The sequence below is a fragment of the Hydra viridissima genome, unplaced genomic scaffold, assembly GCF_058129835.1.
Source record: "Hydra viridissima isolate aposymbiotic clone 2 unplaced genomic scaffold, HvirCarnegie_v1 scaffold_8, whole genome shotgun sequence".
NCBI classification, from domain to species: Eukaryota; Metazoa; Cnidaria; class Hydrozoa; order Anthoathecata; family Hydridae; genus Hydra; species Hydra viridissima.
The window spans coordinates 4,476,715-4,500,091 of NW_028324307.1; the positions used below are offsets into that span (position 1 = coordinate 4,476,715).

Below are 23,377 nucleotides of genomic sequence, written 5' to 3' on the forward strand. Positions count from 1 at the left end.
TATATATATATATATATATATATATATATATATATATATATATATATATATATATATATATATATATATATATATATTAATTTTTAGTATATATAATATAAAGGTAATTTTAGCAATAAAGCATGTACAACTTTATTATTAAACATCAGGAGAAACTTCTCAACATAAGTAGAAGTTTCTCCTGATGTTGAGTTTAAGCTAAACAAATCTTAGAAATAAGATCTTAGAAATACATAAGTAACATTATTTAAATATTTTATTTTCTAAAAATTTACAAAGCTAAAGTTTAGTAAACTTTTTAAATTAGAATTGGTAATGGGGTATATACCACATTACCATGTTTAATTTTTTAATTTATATATATATATATATATATATATATATATATATATATATATATATATATATATATATATATATTAATATTAAAATTTTAATGTTAAAGTTTTAATATTAATATTAAAATTCAACATTTTTTCATTAGAAAGTTTTAAATAACAACATAATAAATTTCAGTTGTCATATAATATGAACTATACTTTATTACTTAAATTTATTACCTTATAGAAATGTGTCTAACCAATTTAAATAATGAACAATTTGAACTTTGCAATAAAACTTTACTTAAGTACTTAAGTTCTAATTAGAACTTTACAAATTTCAAATTAAAAAATAAACAGCGTAAACTTAAGTTCACGCGTAAGTGTAAATTTACTCTTCCCGCCAATTTATTTTCTAGTTAAGGCACTACAGACATCGGACCGCCATGCTGAGCTGCCGCATTCGGCATTCTGCATAGAAACGACAAAGGGCAAACATGCACCAGCTTCTGTCGGCATTTTGTAGGCAAATCAAGCTATGGACCGCATTATAAATGCCGGCGGCGGTATTTTGTAGGTTAATCGAACTATGGACCGCTTTCAAAATGTCAGCTGCGACATTTCAGATAATGGTCCGCAACCGGCATGTTTGCTGGGATCATGATGATGATCATGATGATGATGATCACGATGATCATCATCATGATGATCATGATCATCATCCATTCATCCAGATCATCATCATTATTATCATCCATTCGTTTTTAAGTTCTTTAATATCTATTTCCGACTCATGCACTGTCACAATGCTTTTCTAATGGTAGCAATCACGGAAATTGACCACACCTTTGGACCAATACCAGGGAAACTGGCATGTTTTTTATTTTGTTTTAGTGATTTAGTGACATTTAAATCTTTACTGAGTTTTCTACCTGCTGACAACAAAAGCATTCATCAAAATGAGGTTTCCAGTTCATACTTAAAAGAAGTGTTGTTGATTTCATTATTTTTATCACTTTGTTTATGGAATCAGAACATGTGAAAAATTTTATATGGATGAGCATTCTCTAAATCTGACAATATGACATGGAATACCTTTTTAACTTTATTTTTTTGGTTTGTTCTGATAGGGTACCTTTTTTTCCCATCCAATTATCCACAGACCCTGAATGAAGATCCAAAATCTTGTAATGAATTTTCATTTTAAAATATTAAAACTTTTTGGATGGTTTTTTTATTTAATGTCATTTTTTATTTTACTAACCATATAAATAAAGTTTTGTCAATTTAGGACGATTGTTAGATACAAATTTTGAACAGGAGAAAAAATTGAGTGCGATGATTGGTTATAAGTAATAAAAAGTTAAAAGTTATAAGTAACAAATGTTAAAAGACTTTCAAACCTATAAACAAATCAAAGAAAAAATATTTTAAGAAGATGCTCTGTAATCATAAAATAATATTCCCCTTTCATTTTAGTTTCTAATAAACTTAAGTTACCAAAACACTACTGTTAGCCTATAAACTGGTTATCAAGCTAGAAGATGTTAAAAAACGCGATAAGTAATGAAACTTTGATCGTTAAGTAAGAATTAATTTTTTTAGCGAAGGTCCGAAGGCATTTTAAAAGTTCTAAAGTTTACATAATCCAACTGAGCTTATGTGCAATAACCTGTCATTTATTACCAGAGTTTAAACGACCGTTAGTATCGCTTGAAGACCAATTTTGAAGAGCTCATTTATAGGCAGAAATCTTTTGAACTATATGATTTAAAGGAATACTCAACAAAGTTAAAAACTTCTGAATCAATAGACATGAATCGCTAAATTGAAATGATTTTTTTAATATTTAGATTATTTTTTCCTGTTAAAGAACTTAATCAAACAAACAAATAATTAAATAAAGAAAAAACCATTACTATTGCTACAGCACTGATTAGCATTAAAATCTTGCTCTAGATCTGATTAAAAAAGCCTCGGTAACTTTTACTTTTTTTTGTTAATATTTGCAGAAGCAGTGCTAAATCAAGAAGTACAGCATGAGAGTTATTATGGTGAGAAATCTCCAGTAGTGCTTAATCGCACCATTAGAAGGAGAAAACTTATACTCCCTTCAACTGCTGACAGACTCAAGTCTCTTTTGTCAATCTGAGTCAAGTATAAGAGAAATGATCCACTACAACTCAGAGCTGACCTTGAGATAACGTGAGGCATAGCAAAAAAATCAGCCCTTCAAAATTATAGAGCAACCCTGGTTTAGAGACATGATGGCATGCATTGCTTCAAAAGTTGTTGTGAAGTCAGCATCAACTTTCTCCAGATATAAGTCAGCAAAAAATGTTTTAAAAAATGGCAATATTTAAATAAACAAAAAAATACTGACCTAAAACATACCAAAACAAAATAAACTATTGCCATTTTATTACATATTCTCACAATTTTTTGCTGTTTAAATTTTTACCAAGATAACATAATAAGTAACAATTTCTAGACCAAGTTATTATCATTAAAATAAGTTACGATAATTAATTTCCGGATCCGAACCAAAATATTATACCAGTATTTTAAATTTTTTGCTAGGTTTTTCATGTTCTTAAATTAAAAATCTAGTAATTTATATTAATCAATATTTATTTTCAGTAAAAATTATGATTAACATAAATTGTTACGTACTGTCAAATTATTAGAAATTTAATCTCGACATTTAGGTTGCATTTGCTGTATGACAACATCAAAAAAGGTGCTGATCTTATTCGGAAGCTGATCTAGATGTGTATGTACAGATATTTGGACATCAAGAAATACGGATCCGCATTACATTAATGAGAGTTGTGAAATAAAAAACATTGTGATGTCAGTTGCTTTTTTTGGCGGAAGTCACGTTGCAGCAGCCATTGCTTCACACCTGGACACACTAGTCTCATCACTTCCTGGAAAAATTGGTATTATTCCAGTGTTTGTAGTTTATGAGCAAGCTGCTAACATGAAAGCAGCTGTTCCCAAGTGCACTAATGTTAACTTTTTTTTAAGTTTGTACTGATCACCGCCAGAATCTGATCAACAACGATGGTATCAAATCATCTCTGGCTTTCTCCAGAACTATTGAAAGGTGCACCAAATCGATCAGTCGTTGTTATAAAAGTCATTAGTGCAATGCCAGAGTCAAAAAAGAAATGAAATCACTCCAAGAAGATTCTGGTACAGAACCAGATTGGCAGAGTTGATTCAATCTGAAGATGACTTTAACTTGCTGGAAAAAGTAATACATGTCACTTTAAAAATGCGCTCCAAAAGCATGTCTAAAGTATAATCAAGTGACAAGGATGTCACATTGCACAGAGTTGTTGGCCATTTTTATGCCATGCATGCAAGAATTGACACTGCCAAGCAGACTACCTCAGAAGATGCCAATGTTTTTTTTGATAACTTTAAAGTGCAAATGGAGAATCTCTTCCCAAATTTTGGTTGCATTGACAGACTTTTGGCTGTTGAATACATGCTAAAGCCACTCTACAGAGATCATGCACTAAAACAAACTAATACATTTCAAGTAGACTGTGACATTCTCATAACAGAGCACATTAGTTGCCAAGATTAGATTGAAAAAAAAATTTGACACATTTTTCTCCAACCAGAGTTGCTAGTCATCAGGATCAAGAAGAGTTTGAAAATAACCCATTAATGAAATCAATAATGGTGGATGAACCAGTCTTAGAAACTAGTAATGAAATCCAGACAAAATCTGATGCTCAAGCTGAGCGGGAAATGGATGATGAAACTTTAAACAATCAACTATCTGCAATGGTGGAAAGCAAGTAAAACCAAGCTTCCACTCAAAGCAGAATGTGCAAGAAAGTTTTTTTGCATCCCAGCAAGTTCAGCATATTCTGAAAAAGTCTTTTCATTAGGTGGCAATAATATTTCCTACAAAAGAACTAAACTTCAGCTAGAGTCTCTTGACAAACTTCTGTTTTTAAGTCAGAAAACAGAAGTGGTAACTTATAAAAAAGTTCCATGTGACAATTTTAAGTTCTTATTTTGGAACAATTTTCAGTTTATTTCATTTATTTATTAAATTATGACAAATTTTTTTTATTTTTACTTGCAAATTTGAAATATTAAAGCATTTATTCGGTCTTATTACATTAAAACATTTACGTTCATAACATTTACATTCATAACATTTACTTAAAATATATGCTTCTTGTTATGTCACATAACGTTAAAATATTTTATCTTATCGGTATTTTTCGTTACATATCGATATTCCAAAAAAATGTACGATTTTAGCGAAAAATTCTGAGACTAATGCCACAAACTTTATTGGGTTCCATAATTTACCGAAATCACGGTATTGTAACGTTTCGTTTCAAACGATACTGAAATCAAATCTCGTATCGTATCGTATTTTTTCAAAAATAAGATAAGACTCAGATAATTACTTTTAATTGCATCCACACGAGAATTTCTCCGTGCGTAATTAATGTCTTAGGAATTCTAGTGTAGAAATTGTTAATATTTGTCCAAAAAGCAAATCGTTAATGATTGTCTAAGGGAATTTTTTGTGTACAAATCGTTATAGATCGTCACCCTAGAATTGGTTTGTTTAACAGAACAATTTACAAATTGTTGGTAAAACGCGATTAATATTACTACTCTCGTATTTTATTTATAGCTGGTATAAATGTTTTAATGTACTATCTTTACTTTAAAATTACTGATAAATTGAAATATAAAGCTTGTTTACCTAAAATTAAAACGATATCAGCATATCTTTTTTGGACATAGAACTAAACTGCACTGAGTAGAAAATCTTTGATAATTTTATAGAATATTGAACAAAATTTCAGGATAATGAACAAAGCAACACTAATCACAAATAATATGTAATCTTGTTTTCTTTAACAATTTCACAAAATGAATTACCATAGAAAAAATAAATTCAAAAAAAATTCTTTTAAGCAACCATATAGGTCAGTGGTTATCAACCTTTTCTAATCCGTTCCTAAATTTATATATCATAAAATCTCCATGGACCCCTTTGCTTTTAAAAAGTTATTATAAAAAATTGTTAGAACATTTTAGTAATGCAATTTTTATTCATCAGGACAATATTTTATTCAAGGTAATTTTTAAAAAAATAGAATATGACCCAAAAATATTTAATCTTTTTCAGAAGATTATCTCTTATCAGTAGAAAGCCATCGCGCTGAAGTATAAAACAACTTATTGTGTTCAGCATCTAGGTCAGAACAAAATTTTGTAAAAAGTCGAATGTTAGGAGCAGAATATTTTATATGATTCACTAATTTGACAAATTGATTAAATACAGTTTTCGAACTACCTGGCAAATTTTTGGTTGCCAAAGCCTGTCTATGAATAAAACAGTGTACACCCACTGCATTTGGAGCAATTTCTTTTACCCTAGTCTTCAATCCAGACTTAAAACCGATCATGGCTGGAGCTCTATCAGTAGTAATTCCTAACAAACATTTCTATTGTAATTGGTTGTCATTGAAAAAACTGTTTCATAATTTCCATATCAGCTGCTTTTGTTGTTGTTTCAGGGAAAGATGAGAACAAAAATTCTTCTTTTAATTAGTTGTTATGAATATACCTACAAAATACAATTAATTGTGTCATTGAACTTACATCTGTGGACTCATCCAACTGAATAGAAAAATATGGTGATTATTTAATTTCATTAATAGCATTTTCTTTAATATTTGATGAAATGTCAGTTGGCATTCGTTTGACTGTATTTGATAAAGATATATTATCTATCTTCTTTACAGCTTCTTTTCCAAATAACAATCTAACGATTTCTTTTGTACATGGAACCACTGATATAGGTTATCACCAGTTTGAAGAACTATATTGCAATTGTAATATTATTACATAGTATTATAATTATAATACTATGGTTTCATAGAGTCTTATAAGCAGTCTTCTTTCTTTTTTGGTTTTGTTTTATGTGTTTTTTAGTTTTTAAATTCAGTTCATAATATTGTTTGTCAATTTCATGGGGAATATACTTCAGCATTTTAGCTAAATCTCTCTTTTTATTTTCCAATATTGAAAATTGCTCAGTTTTTAGGGCCATTACTTTTGGCAATTGTAGTTATTCAGAAGATTTTTGTTTCCTTGCACTTCGTTTGTATCCAATTCAAAAAAATTTAAAGCCTTCATTGAAAGATGTTCTAAAATCAACTTTTAAAATTGTATTTTTGTTGTACACATTTTATTTTATTTTCGTGTAAGGAATTTTAGAAAATAGAGAGGTTGCTGCTTTTTGATAGTCCGGAAAATCTGTGGTAACCATCTGAAGGATTTTGAAATTATTTGATTTTGTAGGCATAATTTTAAATACTCCTATCAGGCCGATTGGATTGTATATTTCTAAATTTTTAGTGTAACACTCTATAACACTGTGTGCTGCATCAATTTCTTGTAAGTTACCGTACCTGGCTCTGAAAATTTATGCTCTATACTTTCAATCTTGCCGCTGTCTTCTGACTTTAAAAAATTAAGTAATGCTAAACTCATTATTGAATTTTTATTTTGTGGAACGCAACTGTCCGACCACAGAATGGTTTTACTTATATAAGGAATGTCTTTTACTATATTTTTTAATATTTTCACAACTGCACTAGCAATATCATTACCAGATCTCCCGCTTAAGTATTCGGACCATATGCTGTTGTATACCCTTTTGTAAATATTACAATGACCAGTTAAATTGTAAACATAAAGTTTACTAAAATAATAAAAGCTTGATACATTAGCTTTTGGCAGATTAAAAACATTTTCAAGATCAAAAACTACAACTATTATACCGTTAATTGTCGGTCAAAAAACATTTCTTAAAAAATCTTTTGGGAGACTTGAACCTGGATTTTCCAATAAGGTTATGGTTTTACTAAAAAAGAGAGTAGACACCATGACAAAATTGGAATGAAACTGTAGCTTTGTTTTTGATGAAATTTTAAAGCAACATCTTGATTATGACAAAAACAGTGACAAGGTCATTGGAATTCTATCTAATGGCAAAGCAGTGAACCAAGTTCTTGTATTGATGGTCCGTGGGTTATCAACAAAATGGAAACAACCAATTGCTTATTATTATAGTAATAATTCCATGTGCTCAACCAATTTAGCCAGGAGAGTACATAATCCTATGATTAATCTACATACCATAGGTTTAACTGTAAGATATCTTGTTTGTGATCAAAGCTCAGGTAATATTAGAGCTCTCAAATTTCAAGAATTTTCATTATTAAAACAACAAATTACACATCCAACTACAGCAGCAAATGTATATAAAATATTTGATCCACCACACCTAATTAAAAATGTCAGAAATATTTTAATGCGTTATGACATTTTATCTAGTGGTAAGAAAATCTCCTGGAAGTATCTACAAGAACTTTATAATTTGGACAAGCTCAATGCTGTCCGACTTGTTCCAAAATTGACTGATCGTCATTTAAATCCAGGACCGCAATTGACCATGCAAGTTAAGTTGGTAATACAAGTATTTAGCAGTGAAGTTACAACTGCTTTAAATGTATATGCTTTTGTTAAACTATTGCCTGAAATTGTTTTGCCTACAGCCTTTTTTTATTAAAAATATGATTATTTTGTTTCACATACTGAATTCTCATAAACCAAAAGCAGATAAACGAATGCGTTCTGCTTTAACTCTAAATAATATGTTTATACAAGATTTGAGAGTTTGGATCAAGAGGTGCTATTTTTGAAGTGCTCACAGTCAAAAAGGTATATCCAGTCATTGGGGTTTAGATGTCACTATTTCTAATATTATTTGTCTCACAAATGAATTGCTTTATGAGTATTTATTTTATGTTTGCACAGCTCAGTTTAATTAGGACTGTGTAGAGATTTTTTTTTTTTGCATTAATACGAAGTAAAGGAGGTTGGAATGACAGACCAACAGAATTATGATTCGAATCAGCTTATCAAAATGTGTTATCATTCCTTTCAATATAACAATCTAGTTCTAACAGTAATTGTCTCCCAGAGTCTGATTTCTCTGTTGCAGTTACAATTGACTCAACATAGTAGTGATGTAAATTTTCCGGTAAACTTTGACTCAAAATTTACCGGTAAAACTTACCGGTAAGTTCACCGGTAAATTTTAAATAGAATGGTAAAATTTTCCTTTAAATTTTTTTTTTTCAAGTAACATTTGTTATTTGTAAAAACCAAAGCGGTGTAGTGGTAGACCGCTCGCTTCGTAAGGGATTAGTTCTGAGTATAATGACCGCCACAACTGCCCTTAACTTGTTTCTCCCCATAACAGCTCTATTCTTTAAGGCTTATGTTAAGGAGTTGAAAAGTTAAGAGAGGGTTGTATGAAAACTTTATTAGGGTTGTATTTTTAATATAAGACTATATCAAAAATTAATAAACAAAAATTAGTATTCTCCTTGACTGTAATTGATAATGCCTTTACATTAATCATCATATTAAGACACAACTCTACTCGCTATTCCAACAGAATTCTTTTTTACCAAAAATAATTTTATTTCAAAAAATATATAAGTGAAACACAAAGTTTTTGATGTGCAGTTCATTTAAGTTCTTCTTGTATTTTCCACATTGTACAATAAGTAAAATTTTAAAGAGGTTTCTATGCAAGATAAGAAAACAAAGCCCTATGACAGAATTTGACCTTCTACAAAAAAAAAATATTTTTTAACTTTGACCTAAAGTGTATTTTAGGTCAATTTAGACCAAACCAAAACCTTAATGATGCCGTTGCACCGCATCAACCTAGCTAGAGCCCTGCCTTGTTATAACATACTTCACAATAGACACTATACAAATCCCTTTATTTTATGTTGCTGGTTTTAAATGTTTATTCTGCCGGCTATACCAGGGCCTGATCTTCCAAAAGGCACGTAAGACCCGGGCCTAGGTCCCCCTAATTTTCAGCTTTTAATAATTTTTTAGCCCATCAGAATTTTATGACGAAACAGTAGAATTTAAAAATATTTATTTCAATTTTTAAATAGTTAAATCTTTTGATGGCCGCGATGATTCTTGGGTAGCTGGTCATATGTCAACTCAAACTTTCCTCCCTCAGGGTTCGATAAATGAGGACACAAGGGAGCCCCCAAATTGTGTTGTGCCTATAGTCCGTGTTGTTCTAGATCGGGCACTGGATTATATACTACAATCTGGAGTTACTAACACTTTTTCGATTACATGTGTATAAAAAAGACTTCATCTGGAATTGTATAAACAAATAGGCAGCAGATTAAATAAATTTACATTTCACAAAGTATATACTTACATCTGTATGATAAAATATAATACATATGATAAAATAAAGATGTTATTAAACTGCCAATTCAAAAATCAACTTCAGCTTGATCATTATTATCTTCGTCAGAATTACTTTCTTCGAAACCCTCTGTGACTAATTCACCATCTGATTCAGAATCAGAGCTATCCAATGAAGATACCACTGAGACCGGTTCAATTCGCTGGATCCTTCGAGGTGGTTGTGAATCTAAAGAAACTTGTACTTATGTATAATTTAATTTTAATAAGTTATAATATTTTCATTAAAGGTGAAGGAAGAACATTTTACATTGTATATTGAAATTGTTACATAATTAATAATACTCGTTTACATCAGAACCAAAATATAGAAAAACAATTATTCTAAACAAAGACTTTGCATATGTATGATGATTATGTACTTTCACAGTTACCTTTTAATGTTATTATGGAAGAAAAGTTAATATCTATAGGACCATCGATGAACTGGAGCGCTGTATGAGTCAGCTTCTTTTTCCTTCTCACAGGTTGTTGTACTTCGATTTTATATGCAACTTTTGTTTCTGTTACGCTTAGATCATTTGAAAGTCTGTTACGCTTCTTTGTTTTTTGCAGTGCGTACTCTTTATTGCTTCGCTCAACTGCAGCTGATGAGGCAGGTAATGATAGTAGCTTAAATGCAATATTCTGTAAAGGTTGCCCTCTACAGAATGCAGACCACCAATGCAATGGGTCAATGGTAATATCAATAGCTTCCCAAATCAATTTGTTGCCATAAACCTCTCCAGATTGGGATTTAAAAGACATAAAATCTTTCATTATCTCCCCACTTAATAATTGAAACTCTAATCCTATTTTGACAATGGTTGAGAGACCCTGGCTTTTTTCTGATTCTATCAAATCATTTCCCATGAATCTAGGATCCAAAAGATTTGCTGCTTTTTGAATACCACGCACACTGAATTTTCTACGTCTTTCAACAGCTTCAGTTATTAACTTTACTTCATCTCGAGGAATTTCACAGTCACTATTTAATAACACTTCTTTAATGTTGTTAGCAACGTAGTTCCATAAATGACGCTTTACAGATGCACGAACAAGATCTCCTTCTGCAGATTTAACTGCATTTCGAAGTGATGCCAGTAATTGCTCGCAAAACACACTCATTGACCAAAATGAAACAGTATCATGTAAAGTATTCTTCACAGAATTTAGTTTTGCTTTATCAGGTGCACTTGTAGCATAAACTCGAGCATCTGAAATTGAAATACGCAAAACATCTTGAAGATCATTATTTCTTTTGATCATAGTAAATGCAGTTGACCATCATGTCGGCATACTTTGTAGGCAAACAAGTTTAGACTTTTTCAATGTCATTTGATGTTCTAACATCACATGCTTTAAAACTTGCTTCTTTCGAAAGAAACCAGACACTTTTTTGTGTTGAAGGTGGTTAAACTGAATAGAGGGAATCTTAAGTATATCTGTAGCCAGGAGTTCGAGTGCATGTGCCGCACAGCCATAACAAAAAATTTCTGGGTGATCATGTTGTAACAGCTTCCATGCCTTTGTAATATTTGATGCATGGTCAGATATAAAGGCAATAGGTTTAACATGAACTTCCTTAATTAAAGAGTTGGTAATATTGTATATATATTCTGCAGAATGACGGTTGCATTTGGAATGAAATGACTTGAGAAATATTGGTTTTGGAGTAGAAAGAAGAAATTGTATATGATTATCATTACAAACATCTGACCATCCATCAGACATCAAAACACACCCAAGAGATTTTTTTATCAGAATTGCATTTTCACTTTCAATCCGTAAATGCCACAATTTTAGCAAAGGACCTGCTAAAATTGTGGCATTTACGGATTGCGAAAAACTGTATAACTATTATTGCTTACTATATTTTTATTCTCGTTATCAAGATCTTCGTCGTCTTCATCTTCAGTGGAACTAACAGCAATTTCTGCAACTAGTTCAGTTGACAAACTTCCTTTTATATTAAATTTCTGTTTGACATCATTTGTTACATTTTTACAGTTCTTAACTAGGTGCCGCTTCATCCGAGTTGCATTATTTACAAACTGCTTCCCACAGAAGATACACTCACCCAGCATTTTTTTATCTGTGATTTTACATTTGAAATAATTCCACACAAGTGTTTTCTTATTATTCACCATTTTTTTAATTTCAAATAAATATATACAACAAATATATAAAGAGCTGTAGTATAATTGTATGTTGTTATGATTATGAGTATGTTGTTATGATCAGAACTCATTTAACTGACACTGCCATCTTATGCGCAGAGTTTACTAAAAAATTTCAAAATTTACCAGGGGGTAAATTTTCGAATTTTTCCGGTAAATTTACCGGTAAATTTTACCTTCGCAACACTACAACATAGTATTTGAGAACCAAATCTCTACAAATGTACAAGAGATTTTCAAACAGCCATCTGCATTATTAAAAAAAAAATTAGAACCTTGTGTATTATCAAATGTTTCGAATGATTTAGTTTTCTCAGACTCAGTTAAAGAGGTTTTGAAATCAATTGCAGATTATTTGATAAAGAAAGTTCAAATCTGTCAAAAATGTATTCAAGTTCTTTCAAGTTGACACCAAGTGAAAGTAATTTATTTAATGCTGATTCTTTTTTACAAAACTTGCATCTCGAAATGGAAACTGTTTTTCTAACGAAAATGAAAATTTTATTTACTTAATGAAATATTATACAACAAATTATTGAAATAATAAACATATTGATCATGCCTTTCATTTTAAAGAAATTCTAATCAGAATCTTTTTTTATATGAGAATATCTTTTTTTATAAGGTTTTATAATCGAGATATGGCACCAAGAAACAAGACATGTGAAAAAAGTTGGCTCGTATTATACATGCTTAATTTTATTTTTATGTTATTTTTCAAAAAAACGTATTTCTTAAAAAAAGTCGTATCATCGGCTACATATATAAATAAACTAATAAGAAACAAATAAAGTGATATGTGATTTTAAAAATTTATGCAAAAGCTATGTTACAAATATATATTTTTATATCATTACAAAAGTATAATAAAGTATGATTAATGCAAAAGTTGATATATTTCATTAAGTTGCATTTAATTAAAATTATTTGGTCCCACAAGACCTACCAAAATGCTTTGCGCTTAAAGTTACACTATTTTATCGGGAGTTGGCAGACATTGAAGCCGACTAGCGAGATGTTTCGAAATACGGGTAGTTCCGATGATCGGGTAACAAAAGCGGAAAGTGTATTTAATAAAAAATGTAAGTAAGTTGAAAAAAAAAATTTTTGCTTACACTTATATTTTAGAGGTGAGGTGATAGCAGAATGTTAAAAAAGAAAACTGTTAAAATTTGATTATAAATTCCACCTATTCCGTATAAGTATCAATTTTCAGCTAATTTAAAATTAATACTTAGGGTAAAGGAAGGTATGTTCGTGATATATGTAATTTCGTGATATTTCGCTCGGCATTTGTAGCGAACATACCTATTAGTCAAAAACATCGAAATTGCGTCAAATGGTACCCCGGGGTACTACTGTCGATTCACAAATAGTCGTTGGGTGCGTGTGATACGTCAATTGTTTACTATCAGTTTGTACATTCTTTAGCATTATTTAACGTGCGTTCAGCACATTTGTTTGGAGTACTTGTCCAACATTTTTATTTCCAGACTTGTGTTTTAAGGTAAGTAAATTATTTTTATTAAATATTAAACTAGAAAAGATGCTTGATTTAATGGTAAAACTTTTGTTTTTTTATTAACTTCCTATAACTTATGATTCCTTATCGCAGTTACACATTTTCTTAACGTTTTCACCTCAAATGAATTTACATTTTTAATCATGTTTCTTTTATTAAATATAATGACATTAAAAATTGTTTTAAGCACGATATAACTATATAGTTAAATGATAATAATATCTTTCTCTATACGAATCTGCAAATATTTTTGCAGTAAAGCCTATCCAAATCGGACAACTTTTCATACAATATTGAATCCAGCATTTATTAAAAGCTTTTCTAAAAAAAATATAGAAAATGCATTTAAAAAAAGTGGCATTTGTCCTTTAAATAAAAATGCCATTCCTCCAGAAGCAATGGCTCCATCTCAATTGACAAACAGAGAGATTCAAAGTACAAAAATTCAACCACACAGTAATACTGCTATACAAACATTGTTAACTATTCCATCTGTAGAGCCAACCACACCTAACCCTAATAGGCCAAAAAGGGATTCAAGTGCAAGTGTCTGACTCCTCCTGATCAACCTATTCCATTAACTTCAAAGGATTCTATTCCTGTATGTTCTAAAAAAAGTAAAAAAAATAAAAATGCTTCAAAAGATGATGATTGGGAGTGCGGTGTTTGTAAAAAAAGTTACAACAGTGATGTAAAAAAAAATAAGCCTGACTATATTTATATTTTATGAACTTAAAGTCTGATTGAATAGTTATGAATTCAAAACAAGTGTTGATATTTTTTGTTATATTATACCAGATGTTATACTTAATTAATAAAGAAAAATTTAAATATTATTGTGTATTCACGAAATTACCTAACCACTATCACGAAATTAAATATCATATCACAAAATTACCTAACCTTTCTCAATGACTTTTGAGCTTTTATAAAAACTTATCAAAGGACTTAAAATCCCAAAACTGCATAGATTCTAGTAACTTTACTCTATGTACATCAAACAATTAAAGTAATTAAGTAAAATTACTGAAATTGACTTTGTAATTACACATCTAGTTAATTTATCACGAACATACCTTCCTTTACCCTACATAAAGTAGGTGGAATTAACAGTTACATGGATTATTAGTTCCACCCACTGATGCATCTAAGTAATAATGTTTAGTTTTTTAAAAAATTCATACTTACATGGAGTGGGTGGAACTAATAATTAAAAATATAAGTGATACTAACCCCTTGTGTACATTTGACGTCTGAAAAACATCATTCACTTGTTTTCCCTAGGAGCGGATGACGTTCGTAAAACGTCATTTGAGGTTAAGCACAATTCTGTTCATTTCTTTGTAGCTTGTATCAGTCATAGTAGAAGGGCCAATAACAGTATTTCGGTGAGCATTACTTGAGATACACTGTCCAAGTATGTCAAAAACAAGGAATATATTTTATGATAGTGATAGCAAAAGTGACTTTGAGAAAACTGAAGAAGAATTGTTAAGTGATCCCGAAATTGAAAATTGTAATGAAATACAAAGCGAAGTTGGTCAATACGATAATGAAATAGAAAATGGTGACAATTTTAATGTAACATCAAAGTTTCTAAGTCGCACAAGACGCCTATCGGGCAGTGATAGTGAATCATCTCGTGAACCAGCATCAGAGGAATGGATTTGGGAAGAAGAAGAAAATGTAGCTGATATAAAAAGTTTTTCTTAAATATCTGGAATTATTTCTATGAGCCTGCGTAGGCTAGGTGGTAATCCTACGCTTTTAGATGTTTTGAAAGAAGTCTTGAATGAAGATTTTTGGGAAACTATAGTAGAAGAGACGAATAGATATGCCAGACAAGTGATAGAAAAAGACGATTGTATAACAAAAAAAAAACCAAAGGTGGTTTCCTAAATGTTCTGACGAAATGAAAGTTTATATTGCATTATGCATCTTGATGTCGCAAATAGAGAAGCCGAAAATACATAAGTATTGGTCAAAAAGATATGCATAAAGTATTCCAATTTTTGCCAGCACTATCCCACGCGATAGGTTTTTTGATATTTCAGGTTTCCTTTATTGCCTCCAAAAGAGCTTGTTTTGGCATGATATTTTATAAACTTTGCGAATCTACATCAAGTTATTTCATTCGTTTCAAACTTTATGTTGACAAGAAACAAAATCCAGGGAAATGATATAACAACTACTGAGAGTGTAGTCATCGAAGTGGCAAAGGCTGTTTTAAAAAAAGGTTACACGTTTTAAATGGATAATTTTTATTAATCACCACATTTATTTCTCACCTTACTAAAAAATGATATAAATGCTGTTGGAGTTGTTCGGAAAAACAGGAGGAATATGCCGAAGGTTATTTCTTCAATTAAGTTAAAAAAAAGAGAAGTGAAAATTTTATTCAGTCACGGTTTATTGGCTTTGAAAAGGAGAGATAAGAAAGACGTTCACATACTAAACACGAAACATTCAAATGCTGATTTAATAAACACAGGCAAAAGGAGAAAAAATGAAGGTGGCGATAGCGAAAGTTTTTTAAAACCGGCCTCTCTGCTTGAGTATAAAAAAGGTATGGGAGGCGTTGATTAACAAGACCAACTGCTAGCATGCTTCCCAGTTATAAGAAAATTTTCATTACATCAAAAGTAAAGTCTAAAGTTGCAAAAGCATCACAAGCATAATGTTGTTTTTAATGCCTGAATTGACTTAGACCATTTTCAAAATTAACTGAATGTCCTATTATTGACTTAAAGTAATAAAAAGTTGTTATTTTTATTTGAAATAACAACTTTAACGAAATAATTCATAAACATTTTATTAATCATTTTTAAAAAGTAATCCATTTTTATCATTATTTCGAGTATTTAAGATTCTTAAAGTGTTCCTGAAAAACTAGAGGGATGTACGGTAGTAAACTCATAGTATCTTTATGTCTTTCTTCCGATACTGGTCTAATGGTGGTGTATAGTTGAAGTAATTTAATATTTTCGCATATTTTTGGTCTTCCTCTTTTAGGTGAAAGATCCAAAACGTGAATTTTAGAATCATCTAAAGATGTTTTATAGAACATTTTATAAGGTTCATTTTTTAAGAATCTCATCCATTGAATTTGTAGCCAAGAGACAGATTCGCCCGCGGTATTTTTTACTCTTCTTGTTATTTTTTTTTTTTTAGTGATTGCGTTGAAATAAAATTCGGCTGCGACATTCGTTTTATCGAAAATGTATTTCTTCTTCTGCGCTTTTCTATTAATTCATAATAATGCTCAGGGTTGTATAAGTAATTTTCTATTTTTATTTTCATTTCTATCTACCCAAAATCACAGTCATTCAGTAGAAAGGAATGACCCGATACCAAAAATTTGTGGTCTACAGTTTCAATATTATTATTTGATGGATGAGCAATTTTCATCCACGTCAATGCTACTTTAATGTTCCGATTTTGGCCTGAACAAGCATCACTGTAAGCTATTACGTGTTTTTTAGTAGTTATGTCCTGCATATGCGCTAAAATGCATGATGGTACTTCCTGTGCACCTCTTGAAGCTGTAGTTTCGTCCCATACGTACATCTTCACATTATCGTCATGGAAATTATGGAAACCCAAGTTGTATACATATATATTTCGCTTATAATAGGCTAACGAAACAGACAGTTTAGGGTATGGAAGAGCCTTTTGCAAATAAAATGAGAATCCATAATATCCCCTGGAATTTTCTTTTGCTTTTTCCTGGTCCTCTGCAAGACAGTTCCTAGCTCGTTTAGCATTTTGTAAATGTATATTATCACTTTCTCTCAGGTGGTATTTTTTTCCTCATGATTGCATGCTCCAATTTTTTCTTTTAGTAAATCGCATTTTTGGCATGTGTCTTTTCGAGGAGCATGGAGATTTAAGTTAAATTCTCTATTAAATATTTTCCTGTAGATCAATTATATTTTTAACAATAAAGCTTTGCTGTTTTAGTGTAACATTCAATGAATTTTATTGTATCTATCTCGTAACTTGAATTTATTATATTCAGAATGTTAGCTAAACGTTCTATTAATTCTTTACCTATGCCTGTAATAGAAGAAAATAAATCAAAATGTTTAAATGCTCGTCTGGCAGTATTACCATTATTTGAAGTTCCAGAACCACCTTGCCTAGGAAAATCTACTCTTAACCCTAATTCTTCAATGAATTTATTCTGTATGATTCGTTTTTTTCTTTTCCACAAACTTCTTTGTCGTCGTTACCACGAATATGCCATTTTTTTATTTTAAGTCTGTAAGAAATGTGTAACAAACATTCAAAACGCCTTATCCGAGCATGCAATGGAGAAAGGCCTAATTCAATGTTATCTATATTAGAAGTTAGAGTTGGTATTGAGCCACATGCAATAGAATTTATTTGTTTAGGAGAAGCTGAACATATATTACAAACTTGTTGTGAAGAAATTGAGCATATTGCATTGGCAGCCTTACCGTCAATAATTGTTAATTTCAAATTAAATTTAACTTTAGTTACAATTACTTTTAAACTATTCATCAACTGAAACTCTGAATCCTCTAATAAAATTTTTTATTTTGAATATATTCTTTTTCAAATTTCAAAATAGCTTCTGATTCTTTTAGATATTGAACTCGTATTGGTCGACAAAATCTAATTGACGATGGTTTAGGGTTTGTCCAAACAGAAATATTTCCAAATGAAAGATCCAAAGGAACAAAAGTGGTAATAAATAAATCAATCTTTCGAACTATCATTGTCAAATTTTTGTGTAAATTCACTTTGACTAGATGCACCACTTTACAACTTAATATTCCTTTTGTTTTATCGTTATTCTCTGGTTGCATAATTTGAGTAATGATTGAATCCATTTGAAAAAAACGAATTATTGTGTGATCAAGAAGACTTTGAAGTTTAACTTCAGCACTTTGCTCACTAAATATAATGCGATCAGGAAAGCATTCTTTTCTTGCTAATAAAATATCACTATATAAAGGATATATATTTGCATTCCTTTCCTCAGCTGTAATCCTTATTTATGATAAGCTCTTTGGGACAAACCAGCTGAGACCATCAAAGCCAAACCTTCTTTGGAGATTTTATAGTTTTTTTCTTTGGAGATTTTATAGTTTATAAAATCTTTCTAGTTTTTTGTTTTAATTTTATAATAGGCTTTTCATTTTTAATCATATTAGCTACTTTATTGGGTTGACTAGGAGAAGAAACTAATTGGTTTAAAATAAAACATAGACAATAGCATTGACTTCTCCTTGAACTTACTATAGCAGATAAGATCAACTCGTCATAAGTATGATTTGTACCCATTTTTTCACTCTTTCTTTTTGTTCTGCTGCTTGATTGTTTCCATTACAGGCATTTTCTTCCAGGTGTTTTCTTTTCATTTTAATACGTTTTGTTATTAAAAGTTGACGCAATGGAATGTTCTTCTAACTTTTCTAGAATAACTAGATCTGATTGAAGCCAACTTGCTTCTTTAATTTCAATACGTTCCCGTTGTCGATTATGATTATAAAGTTTCTTTTGTAAGTTTTGAACAAAATTTTTCATTACTTTTAGTATACTTCTATATTGTTTAGAAGAACGCAAGTCTGTCTGATTAACTTCCAAAATATAATCAAAAAGTAAATTTTGAAGCAATTCATTTTTATCAATTAAAACTCTGTCTTTAACAACCAAATAAAGCTGATGTTTAGTAAACTTTATTTTCATTTTAAACTAAGAAGAGAGATAAATTGTTTTAATTCTACAACATAGATAACTACATAAGCTATGTGCTAGAATAAAATAAAATTAAAAGGTTGTGTTCAGACGTGTTATGAAAACTCTCAAAACATGAAAGTTGCTAATTTTTTCTATAAAATGAACTTTTTAAAACTACATTATTTCTAAATGAGGCAAGTTTGGGCAGCTAACTTTTTTGGTTTCTTATAAAATGATACAAGCTCTCTTTAAAAAAAGAATTGGCTTCGTGAAGGAAGTCTAAGGTAAAAAGCCCTAGCACCATAAAAAACAGTTTAAAATCGTTAAAAAAGCACTTTTTAGATGCATTTTTAACAACTTGTATAAATACATATTTAAATTAAATTTTTATAAATTAAAATAGAATTATTTATTATCTTTGTATGTTATAAAAACTAAATTAAAAAACTTTGTATATAGGGAGAAAAATAAGTTTTAATAATGATAAAATTTTAATGATAAAAAAAAAGCTGTTTTCGATCAATTTCAAACGAATATTAACGTTTAAATTTATGATTTCAGTATTCACTTTTAATACCAGTTATTGCTTTGTGCATATGAGTAACGTGCATTTCGTTAATATGATGTCGACACATTAACCAAAGCAGTTGTTTCTATAAAATTCTTGTTAAAATTATAATTGTTCCTTCCAATCTGCCTGTATTTGAAGCATTAATGTCAGTACAATTTACAAAAACTTGATTGGGTACTTCAAAATACTCCAACAGGTTTTGTATAACTAAAGCCTGATCTAGTGCTTTTCTAGTGTTACTTTGTACAACTCCAAGTAGATCATCTTTATGCCAAAAGTCTTGGCTTCCATCAGAAACAGCCATTCGGTCACGGGTAATTTTCAATTTCAGTTTTTCTTTAATATGGCTAAATACTCTACCATAAAAATGGAGAACAAGATTTTTACCTCTTAACTCATGTCTGTAAATTTCTCGTATTTCATAGCGTTTCTGTCTTACAGTCTCTCTATCTAATTTAAAATCTTTCATTTCTACACCTAAGTAAGGACATAAACGATTTAATAAAGCATATGAATACCTGATTCTAAACATATATTTCCTTTTTTACAATTGGGTTCTACTTCCAGACTATAATCGGCTGAAAGGCACTTATTGACTTCAAGGCATATACCAATATCTTCAACAATTTCCATTATGGGTTCGCAAGTGCCATCTGCCACCATTACGTTGCTGCATTTTCATACCTTACATATCTCTCCATTCTTCTTTCAACTCTTGCTTATAATTCCTTTTTTCTAATTTTACTAATGAACTGAACTTTTTCATTCTTCTGATCTTCAATGAATGATTGATCTTCCATTATACTTTCTTCGTGACGGACTAGTTCTTCTATGATTGCTTTTCCAATGTCAAAAAGACCTTCCATTATACCCTAAAAAAAAATTACATATGATTATATATTAAAATACTCTAAATATTAAATCTTAATATAAAATATTATTATGCAGATCTACATATATTACAAAATAATGTTATGTCTTTACTTGAAACTCAGTAAATTTTTGTTCTCTGATGTCTATCTCCCGAGTTAGTTTTTCTTGTTGTACCATAAGCTGCCAATTTTTGTGAAACTTGAAAAATATTTCAAGATCTTTTGATTAAAAAACTTAATAGTTGTGAAATCCTCAGAGTTTCCCGAGGTTTCCTTTTTTCGGGGGAGACAAAAGTTTTCGTTTTCTTGCTGACATGTTGGGTTTTCTTTGCATACCATATCAAATATTTGCCAGATGCAAATGCTAAGTTTGTTCTAAATCGATTTAACCTAAAAACTGATGAGATAAAAGATAAGATATTGGTAATGACTTAAAACTACTCCGTTGGTAGAGAGCTGGTAAGGTTGCAACTCAGAAATTGGTGATTTAAGTAGGTACACTGGTCTTCTAACTATCCCAGTAACCACACAACGTTGAAACACCGTTGAAATAACATTGATCAACATCGATCAACGTTATTTCAACCTTGTCTCAACGTAGTGTACTTACTGGGATTGTATTTATGTTATATAAAGAATTGCTTTTTTTTTTTTTTTTTTTTTTTTTTTACTTTTCCCATCCTCAACTCTTAATGGAATATTTAATTATTTTTCTAAAATCATAAATGTGCAGGAAATATTTATTTTATTAGTTCATAACAAAAAATAATTGAGCTTTATATTGACAAAAAGTAGATGAGTTAATAGTTAGATGATATAAAATTTTGATTAAAAAAGTTTTTTTTATAATTTGTTTAGTTTTCGAATGCGTAATGATTTTTTTTTTTTTTTGAAAAATGGACATAAAACTCTCGGAAATTAAATTTCATATCATTGAACTTAATATATATACTGGCAGAACTTTTTACGCTGGTCAAGAATCTTTTTTCAAAATTAAATTTGCTGTTCATGGAAAAAAGTTATGAGTTAAAAACGGAGACATGTGGGGTTGAATGAAATACCCTAATTGCTCACTTGTTAAATGCGGCTTTTATTAATTAAATCTCAAGTGCCCTATTAAACTCCATATATTTTTTGTATAAATTTTAAATCGATTATTATTAAATCTATTCTAATATAAAATATGCCTCGAAACAACTTGCTCTCAAAGAAAAAGGAAAAACCATACATTGAAGCGCAAGTTGCACTTGCATTACCCAAAGTACAAAGCGGTGAATTTTCACTTAAGGTGGTACTAAAGCTATTATCAAAATGTTAAATACTGTATTAAAAAATTGCAAATAAGAAGTTTTATATATAAAAAACTAAAATATACAAATTTTGAAATTATTTGTAACAAAAATTTTTTTTTGCCTCGCTTACCCAAATCTAAAAACACATAAAAAGAAAAATACGCAGAATGCAATATCTCAAGATAGGGTCATTTATTTGCTCTAAAACTTTACAATAACATTGGTCCCATATTGATGTAGGAGTTGTTCTAGAATCATCTACTGTATCCATATAGTTTAGGAGTAAAGGCAATTTTACCATATTGAACCAGCTGCGAGTGCCAGGTGGGGGGACATATCAGACATTATTTCATGAACTATTTTGTATTAGAACCTAATTCTAGTACAAGTCCTGCATGTGAATATAATGAATATATCCTGAAAATTTCATTGTAATTGCACCTTTAGATCTTGAGATATTTAATTCTGCGTAATCGTGTATATTGAGAATTTTCAAATGGCAAAAAACACGTTTTAAAAACAATAAACTTTCCCAGTCAACTACCAACCACCAATAGAATAAGCTGGTTGTTTTTCTGATTCATTTTCAATGTCTATGTAACCTTTTCTCATACTTTTAAGGATTTTTCTTTGTTGTATTTCTTTTTTTGATGATTTTCTCCTCATATTTCTGATTCGTTCATTGTTTTTTTTAATAAATCCTTTATTCATAAATTGTCCCAAAGGAATTTATAAACGTTCAAAAACTTTGCAAATACCAGTAGCACCTTCATTAAACTGTAGTATTGCAGATGAAACTCCAATCTCCAAAACTTTTTTTCCAACAAAAATATTTTTGGGGCATTTTTTCCATATTATAGAATTTAAAGCTTCATTGTTGTTTTGGGTTTGTCCGTGTAAACATTTGGAAAGTAACTCATCACTTGAAAGATCATGAAAAATTGGGAGAAGAACAGCTTTGATCGACAATGGTATATTCAATGTGGGTTTATATTTGTTTTGATTATTAAACCTATCTGTTTGCCACAAGCACCAGCTGTTTTTCGATTAAGGGCAGAATTGATGGCGTTCGATGGGATTACTTATACTACTATTATGAAATAACACAGCCCAAACAGATTTCTTCATTGGGTATAATAGTTTATTCTGCCTAATTGCCATTCCATAATAATTTTGAAGTTTATTTATAACGTTATCTGTCAATCTTCCTGCCCCATTTAATTTTTTTCCATCACTTAGTATTTTTCCCTTCATACTTTGAAGCAAACTGCGGCATCGTGTACCTAATCGCTTCTAAACGTGGCCAATACATTCTAATTTTTCAATTGTTATCTTTTCGCCATATGGTTTAGAAGACTTGACTTCATTAAAAGATGAAGTGTTACCATCACCAATATATGAAATGTAACGCAAACCATAATTTTTTATTGATCGAGAAAACATTAAAATAGCACCAGCAGCCTCCATAGAACCTGAAGATTTTTTGTGATTTGCTTGGCGGATATGATTTGTTTGCCAGTTCAGAAACCCTGATTTTTTTCTTTTTACCTTTCCACATGGCACATC

The 23,377-nt window shown here is 30.1% G+C and overlaps 1 protein-coding gene and 2 pseudogenes across 1 annotated transcript; all 3 read right to left on the minus strand.

Moving 5' to 3' along the window:
- Window positions 1–9,504: 9,504 nt before the first annotated feature.
- LOC149884675 (uncharacterized) lies at window positions 9,505–10,448 on the minus strand. The gene is made up of 2 exons (XM_090096563.1): window positions 10,064–10,448; window positions 9,505–9,858 (listed from the first exon to the last, which is right to left on the minus strand). The coding sequence occupies exons 1-2, from the start codon at window positions 10,446–10,448 to the stop codon at window positions 9,698–9,700; spliced, it is 546 nt and encodes a 181-aa protein (XP_089952689.1). The 3' UTR covers window positions 9,505–9,697.
- On the minus strand, window positions 10,449–11,832 carry LOC149884676 (uncharacterized; annotated as a pseudogene).
- A 10,406-nt stretch (window positions 11,833–22,238) lies between these two features.
- LOC149884677 (uncharacterized) lies at window positions 22,239–23,085 on the minus strand (annotated as a pseudogene).
- Between the last annotated feature and the right edge of the window lie 292 nt (window positions 23,086–23,377).